This window comes from Crocodylus porosus, unplaced genomic scaffold (genome assembly GCF_001723895.1).
Source record: "Crocodylus porosus isolate Cpor-Errol unplaced genomic scaffold, CroPor_comp1, whole genome shotgun sequence".
NCBI lineage: Eukaryota > Metazoa > Chordata > Crocodylia > Crocodylidae > Crocodylus > Crocodylus porosus.
The window spans coordinates 24,639,647-24,648,355 of record NW_017728917.1 but is presented as its reverse complement, the minus strand read 5'-3'; the positions used below and the strand labels follow the sequence as shown (position 1 = coordinate 24,648,355).

The 8,709-nt window shown below is 43.7% G+C and overlaps 1 protein-coding gene across 1 annotated transcript in view; it reads right to left on the bottom strand.

The window, feature by feature from the left end:
* The window catches only part of DCP1A (decapping mRNA 1A), a 73,300-nt gene that overhangs the window by 44,981 nt on the left and 19,610 nt on the right, over positions 1 to 8,709 (bottom strand). Inside the window, exon 4 of the mRNA XM_019536924.1 lies at positions 4,768 to 4,834. Within this exon, the coding sequence (XP_019392469.1) occupies positions 4,768 to 4,834 (67 nt within the window). The remainder of the gene's footprint in view (positions 1 to 4,767; positions 4,835 to 8,709) is intronic.

Sequence of the window (8,709 nt, the reverse complement as noted above, 5' to 3'; positions counted from 1 at the left end):
AACACTGCATTCCCCAGGAAAAGAACCTGGTTCCTTTCTGAAAAGTTCTGCTTTGTGGAAGTTATTTGCAATACCTGGTCTTATTCAGAGACTGACTACCTTTAGTTCCCCAAAATTTTGTTTGGTCACTTGTGATTGTTGTAGTGACTTGTGAACTAGAGTCATATTTTAAATAAAAACAAAAAAACAAAAAAAAAAATCAATTTTGTGAATGCTCAATTGGCAGCAGAGTTTTTTTTTCTAGCAATACCTAGAGCATCCATGACCTTAAAGAGTGGGAGAACTGTATATTCTAAAAACCCTGTCTAAGAAGCACAATAGCTGCTCTTGTGACAGTTAGTTCAAGACAACTTGTAACTATATCAGTGGAAGTACACAAAGCAAAAACCTCATAAAATTTGCCATGTCATCAAATGCACAAGAAAGCATATTGTGCGATTTTGGACTGGCTGCAATTGTTTGAGACAACAATACACATCTAAGTTATCTTTATAATGAGACTTTTTTTCTTTTGAAGAGCTAAGCTACCAAAACATAAATCTGTGTGTTGCTGACTTGTTAATTTAGCCTGGCACAACACTGTCAAGCTGAACAGCAGGAGGAAGGATGCAGACCTTCATTTTCTGCCTCAATAAAGAGCAAGCTTTGCAAAGCATAAATGAACCACAAAAACATAATTAACAGTCATTTTTTTCTAGAAGAACTAAACATAAAAAAGTATAGTAGTGTAAATTAAATATAGTAACGGAAAGCCAGCTTAACTATACAAAAATAAAAGTTCCAGCAGGAACGTTACGATATCTATCTTATTTTAGTATGACTGGACACTGGCCCTTGCAGGTCCTACCTCCTTCATGGCGTAGCTACTGAAAGAATCAGCCAACTTAAGAGTGTGTGGGGGGGAAGCATGCTTCAATTCTACAGAAGAACTGACAGTCATTAGGGAAGCAAATATAATGGTTCAATCCAGGTATTCAGACAAAATTCAATTTATAATTACCCTAGGTTACCCATTTTACAGCATGGAAGAAGGCCAGGAGGCCCTTCATTTTCTAACAATTTAGATTCAGAGTATTTAAAGCATTTAAAAAACCTACCAAATAAAAACAGCAAATGGAATGCATTTGGCATATCCAGCAAACGTTCTAAAAGGTTACGTGTCCAGAAATGTATTTCCATATCCCTATAAATGTACATGTATGTTTAAAGAGTCAAACATTTTTAGTATAGATCTCCCCTTTTAAGGCAGGGATGGACAATTATTTGAACCTGTGAGCCACATAGCCTGCAACAGCTCCCCAAAAGTCCCTAAGTCAGCATCCTTGCCCCCCTCCCCCAAATCCCATACGACAGTCCACCAAACCTCCCTATGTAGAATGGGCTGTGGACAGACAGGGAGGTGGTGTGGGCGGGTTGCAGCTTCAGCAGGGCCGTCACCAGCCTCTGGGCAGCCCTTCTACCCTGAGGAGGGGCTGAAGTTGCTGCCTATCTTCTATTGCCCTTACAAAACTCCCCCCACAAAAGTCTTTTCAGAACACTGAAGCAACAACGGCAGCCCAAGCATGAAGCTGGTGGTGGTGGCTGAGCAGAAGCTGCTGCTTGGATCCGGGAAAAAGCAGGACCTGGCAGTAGCCACGGGTACCTCTTCCTTATCGTTGCTGTGGTCTTCTCACTGTGGTTGCCCAGAGCCTGTGCCAGGGCTCCCTTCCCCACCACTGCCACCTCTAGGCAGCCCTGGATTCCTGTGCTCAGCAGGGAGGAGCCACAGTGCAGACCTAGTGTGGACTCTGGGCAGCCACAGCAACAAGGCCACGGCAGTAGCAAGGGGGAGACGGCTGCAGCTGCCATCAGGTCCTGCTTTTTCCTGGTGCCCAGCAGAATCTTCTACCCAGCCCCAGGCTGAATGCACAGTCCCAGCTATGGCCCTGGCCCACCCTATGCAGGGTGTCAGTGTTTTTGCAGCACCTACTCTGGACCCATCCCCCTTGACCACAGTGAGTGGCAGTGGCACCCAAGCAGACACTGCTTCTGGGTGCGGAAGAAGAGCAGGACTTGGCAGCAGCTGTGGTTGCCTGCCTTCCCCTCACTGTTGCTGGGCCCTTCTCACTGCCACCCAGAGCCTAAGCAAGTGCTGCCTTGCAGCTCCTCCAACCCCCAGGCATGGGGGTTTGGGGCAGCCCAGAGACAGGTCTTGTGGCAGCAGCAAGGAGGGCCTGACAGCAGTGAGAGGGTGGTGGCTGCACCTGCCACTAAGTGCTTTTTCCCCCCTGTGCCCAGCAGCAACTTCTGTCCAGCCACTGCCACTGCTCATCGCAGCTGAGGAAGGCAGGTCCAGAGTAAGCGTTATAGGGACCTATGTGCAGGGTGGGCTGGGGCCAGGTCTGTGCATTCAGCTCAGGACCTGCCTGCACAGGTTCTAGCCCATCTCCATAGGGCCAGGGCCAGGGCCAGTGGCAGCCAGAAGGAGTTGCTGCTGCTGGGATATGGAGTCCAGCTGCGGAGCTACCACAGGCCTACTGTGTGAGCCCAGAGGTGGCGGGACCAGAGGCACCTGCCATGGTCTGGACTAAGTCCCTGCCCATGCTGGATGCTGCCCCTGGGCTGCAGTTTGCCTACCCCTGTTTTAAGACTATCCAAAACTAGAATTGTTCAATTTTTCTGTAACTAAAAAAACTAATCAGAAAAGATATTTAATACAAAATATAGTCAGAGGTAAATTATCCAATATAGCTTTTATAATAATATAAATCGCACAACTTTAATTAGAGTACATAATGTAAATTTATTGTGCATTAAAACTATAAGAATAAGTTCAACAAGATCTGTTATACTGTTCTGATTACAAGTCAACCCTGTATTTCACCATTAATATTAAATTAGATACAATACGACCTCACATTAAACAACCAGACACTAGATGGAGTGCCAAGACTGAGCCCTCATGCTCTCTATTTTCAAATGGGGCAGCAAAGTCCTCCTATCCGCTTTTATTTTTTTAACACTGGGATGAAGTTTCTTTTTGGTCTTTAGCAGAAGTCCTGGTTTCCTGTTTAAAAACCCCAAATCCTCATTTTTCTACACTTAACATGAAATACCACCATATGCAGTTATAGTAAAAGCTGTTATCCGGCACCCATGGTTATGCTTTTTCTACCCATGGTAAAAGCTGTTATCCCACTGCATCTGGTGCGCCAGGCTTTTACTCCCTGGCATCATTGTGCTGTTGGACGGGTAGAGGGGGGCCCTGCGTAGGCTGTTTTGACCAGGCCATGGCCCTAAATGGGACTCTGTGAAACCAAAAGTGGGACTTCCAGTTTTGCTTTTGCCACGTCAACTGGCATGCCGGTTAATAGAGCATGCCAGTTAATGAAGCACTGGATAACACAGCTTTTACTGCATCAGCTGGACATGATGCTCTATTGATACATTTACAATGTTAAAGCAATTTGGAAGTATATGAGTGCCTCAATCATTATAATAAAATAAATTCTAAATATCTATAAATTTTGGCACTTGATTTTGTTTTATCATAGAAAATCAGAACTCCGCATCCCCTTCACTCACCAGGACGCTGGTCCAGCTGTGGCTGTCCCCTCTACTGCTTTGTGGCACTGAGCAGCCTTGGTATACCAGTACTTCACCCCTGCTCATATTGTTGCCCCATATTCTTGATCCACAGCCAGCCCCCTGGCCCTGCTCCTGATTCACAGTAATTGAATACCCAACTAAATAGACTTAATCTATTTTCTTAGAGACAAAACTTAAGTTTTACCATTTATTTGCCCTTTTAGCCCTTTACTTAAGAATTTTTGATGAAACCAAAACAAATAGAAGAAAAAGTCTTGATTGCAATCTTTTTTATGAGTATTGTTCATCAGCCAGCTAAGTTTTGATTTTATTTTGCTATTTAACTTTCAAGAATATCTGAATTTATCTGCTTTGCTTAGTCTCATTCAGTTCTTTTTACTGCTCCTTCAGACTGTTCTGTTCTTATTTTGACAGACTGAACTCTGACTACCTGTTTGCAATCGTTTTCGGAAGTTTTCATAGGACTCTGCTTCCTCCAAAATACTATCAGTCAATTCAAAAGCAAGACAAAAAGTTGCAGAACAAGACTAGCATCTAATCCAATGGTTAATCAGCTCCCTTCCACTCCATTTTTCAGAAAATGAAATGTTAACCAAACCCACTTTATAAAGTTGTAACCACCAACTCCTTTCTCTTCCACTTACTGCTGCATAATTTTACCTATCACACATTTTGCAGATAAATAGTGATTCTACCCATCAACTTCTAGGCAGGAAGTAATAAAGAAAAAAAATAATCTAATGAACTAACAACCAGCATAAAACCCCTATTCTTTTTGTTTGGCAATTAAATGCAATCATCACTTTAAGGTCCTTACCATCTCAGCTTCTTGTTTTCTGAAATCCTCCCCATTTCTGAAAATGTTTTGCCACCTAAACAACTCTGATATTTTGCTTATGGCAAAGCAATATACAATAAATCTAAACAAATGCAGGACATATATCTTTTTTAGATAAAGTATTTTCATGAACCTAAGCATTTTTGACACTGCTAGCTTCAGCCTATAAGTTTTGATCATGGAAGAAAGATTTTTCTGTGATAAAGTTAGTGAAATCATCAGGTTTTCTTTATTTAAAAAATTAAATATAAAAAGAATATTTTATGGTAAGAATCACATATAGGTAAGATGTTTGGCAATTTGAGGGAGGGGGGAGGGGAAATCAAAACCACGGTACTTACTTAGCCATGAGTTTTGCTATTCGGTGACAGTCATTCTTGTCATAAAACCAGATACTGTAAATCGACACTTGAAAAAAAACATAAAAGGAAAAAAAAAAAGAAAACGTAAGACATAATGCCAAAAATTATTTGTAAACAAGAGAGCTGAATGCTGTAGCCCACTAACACCAAGATAAATTGTTTTCCAATCAATCTCCACTCAATTATGTTACACATGAATGAGAACCATTTATTAGATCATTAGAAATACTAGCATGTGCAAAGGCATCATGTAATTACAGCAACATCAGTTCAGTTTGGCTAAGTAATTCTATTGACCAATAAACATTAACACGCATAAAAGCCATAATGAAATAAGCGCTTATTCACAACACAATTAATTCTGTAGATAATATTAATCTCTCACATGTTGACGCTCAATGATAACCAACCTATCAAGGTCATCTACCCCTTAAACTGCTCAAAGACTTGGTATTAAGAAAGCACATCTGTTCCCCTATCTGGTTCCAGTCTGATTGATGTTTGAAAAAAATCTGTGAATTTTACTTTACTTAGAGGTCAACACCATTATTTTCTTTCCCTCCCCCACATAACAGACACCCTATTTTGGAAGCCCCCAGACAGAAACCCCCCCCCCCCATCTTGGAGTACAGGTAAGTACTTTGAGATCAGAGGTCTCTACACGTGGAGGCTGCAATCCTGGACCCAGAGTATTTGACCTGGCATGTGGCTCCAGAGCCAGACTACAAAGTCAGCATGGCTGGGGAAGAGAGGCTCCCCATGAGTCTGGAAATCTGGCAGCAAGGAAGAGGATGGAGCAGTGGCATCATTAATTAGCGATTAATGGTGCCACCACTCCACCCTTCCTGCCTGCCTCAAATTTCCACACCTCTGGGAAGCCCTACTCCTCACTTATAATGCACTACCCAATTTTTCCCAGCTGGTTTTGGGGGAAAAAGTACAGGTTACTTGTGAGAAAATATGGTATTAGCTGAACAATCAGATGCAAAATTGTCTAAATGAGACTTTAGTGCCAGCATGGCAATTCAGTCTTAGTTTTTCGGGCCACTTTCAGTTACAAAAAACTCTCCACTGAAAACCCACCTGTAGTATTGTTATGATTGGAAATTCAATCTTGCATTTAACAGGGCTAATTAATGCTAGGTCCATACTAGACTCTACTCCTAAATATTAAGCACACGGATAAAACGGACATGAAGGGTCCAATTTAGCAAGAAAGTGAAGTATACAATGCTCCGGATGAGTTCAGTCCTAGTGAACTGGACAGAATCAAGTCTTCTATCACTCCGAGCTGAAAGACAGGCTTAATAAACTGGAGTAGTTTGCAGTGGGATGATCAAAACAAAACAATAATGCTGCTGGAAAATGACAGCGTTCAAAACATTTGTAAAATTCAGGAACTAAAACATATTCAACTACAATGCACTGAAAATGACTCTGGGTGAAATAAAAAGTATCAGATCCTGCAGCCATTGTAAAGTTCAGCACCACAAATATTAAAAGGTTCTTCAAAGAGAAAAAGATATTTTCCACAGTCTCAGCACAAAGTTACTTAATCTGCCCATTTGTCTTTTACTCTTATAAATATTTCTGTATTCTTGTCATGAACTATTTCTTTATAGAATATGCTTAGTTTTTGTATACTGTAATTTTTAAAATGGAACACATCTGAGTGGACATCTGGCTTAGTCCTATTTATTATATTCTTACATAACAGACTAAGACAACAAATTGAATACAAACAGGTAACAAATAAGCAAAAGAAAGATCAGCTTCCTACGCTGGCGGATTTTTATTTGGTTGATCAATATTGTTGATCTTGAGCCATAATTAGATGTACCACACTACCAAATGCAACAAGTTGAATAATTCTCATACAGAAAGCTATATTCTAGCCTCTCTGCCTACACCCTCACTCGGCCCCCATTCTATTCCCTTCATTTTGCATAACCATGCCTCCCTTCCATAACCCTGCTTTCAACCCCACCTTCCACTCTTTTCCCTGCTTCTCAATGTATTATTTGCATAACCCACCCATATTCCATTCCCCTCTCCACCCTTTTGGGACTCTCTGCCTCCCTCCCTCCTCATTCCATTATTTGCATAACCCCACCACCCTAGAGACAGCCCCGTCCTGCCCCCACTCCTCTCTGCCCTCCCCTTTCCACCTTCCCTCCTGTGCTCCAAGACTGCAGAGCTTTCCGTGCACTTCTCTTCTTGCCAGAAAGGTTATTTATTTACTTGCAGCGAGCCCTGTTTGAGGAAGGCCCAAAACTGTGGTGCAATTACCTTGGTTAAGCCCAGGGAAGCCATTAATCCAGGTTTAACAACATGTTTATGAATGGATTCCCCAGGCTTAATCAGAGTAATTAAGCCATGGTTTCGGGCCATGTGGCAATCTGCAGAGAGGGGTGGGACTGCCAGGGCCTCTCAGCCAAAGGCATGGGTGGAACCCATTGTGCTCAGCCTGCAAATATGGCAGCTGGCTGTGCAAGCTGCCCATGAATTTGGCTGGCCGCCGCCACAGGTTTGGCAGATCCCAAGTTATCTACCATTCCGCTAAATACAAAAATCATTTAAGAATATAGCACCCTTCAACCTATCTACTTTATAACCGAGTTGTACATTAACATAATTGCAATTAACTGTGTATCAACTGGCACCAGAAACCAAAGAAGTAGTGGTCTTCATTAGGAGTTGCCATTAGGAGTCTTGAAACTATCAGGAGTTGGTTTGGGTGCTGCTAATGCAGGCAAGAGCAATTATTTAGGCTTGTGGGCCACATAACAAGTTTTGGTGAGCTGTCATGGGCTGGGTCAGCATGCCCACAACCCCTGGTGGCTCCATAACAGCTCACCAAAACTCCCTAAGCAACTGATCCCCTTGGCCTGGATGCACATCCTGCTTATGCTGGTCTTGGCTGCCACATACTGCTTGGGTTCTGCAGGCTGCTGCCACTTAGTCAGGGATCCCACTGATCCTGTGCCCAGATGTCATTCCTCACCTCTCCACAGCTCCATCTTGGCCAAGCACAGTGCACAGGCATGTTCTGCTGCCTACACAACCATGATGGGTGCTGGCTCCATGAGCAGGGATGTGTAGGGAGTGGAATATGGCTCTGCCCCAGGCCCACAGAACGGGTACCCACTGTAGGGGTGTGCAGGCAGTGCCTTGTGGTTCTACTCCACACTCAGCTGGGATATGAATGGGCAATGAATGGGCAGGGAGCAGCATTCAGAAGCAGGATGGGTGGGTGGGGCCAGAGCTAGGATCCCTGGCTAAGCGGTGGCAGCCTGCAGAACCCAAACGGTAAGCAGCAGCTTTGTGGCTGATGGGACTGGGTGCTGGGAGCTGAAGGGCCCGTGAGCCAGTAGAATGCAAGGGGCTCCCACAAAGTCTGCAGTCCTAGCAGAAGCTTGGCTGTTATTGTGAACAATCAGCATAGGTTCAAAGGCAGGTCCTGCCTGACCAACCTGATTGCCTTTTATAACCAAGTAACTAAGTCCTTGGATGATGGTGTTGTTGTGGATGTAGTCTTTCTAGACTTTAAGAAGGCCTTTGACACTGTCTCTCACCCCACCCTCATCAATAAATTAAACAACTGTGGCATTGATGCCTACACAGTTGGATGGGTAAAAAATTGGCTGACAGCGCGCATCCAGAGAGTAGTGGTGGACAGGTTGTACTCAGCCAGCCAGGTCATGAGGCACTACAAGGAGTTGGGAGCGGAGGTAAGGGGTCTGGGAGCTCAGGTGGTGTTTTTGTCGATCCTCCCAGTCTCGGGCTATGGGCTGAGGAGGGAGAGGAGGATCCACGCAGTGAACCAAAGACTGCGGAGCTGGTGTCATCGGGAAGGCTTTGGCTTCCATGACCACAGCCCGCTCTTTGGTGAGAGAGGCAGTGAGCTGCTGGGAAGAGATG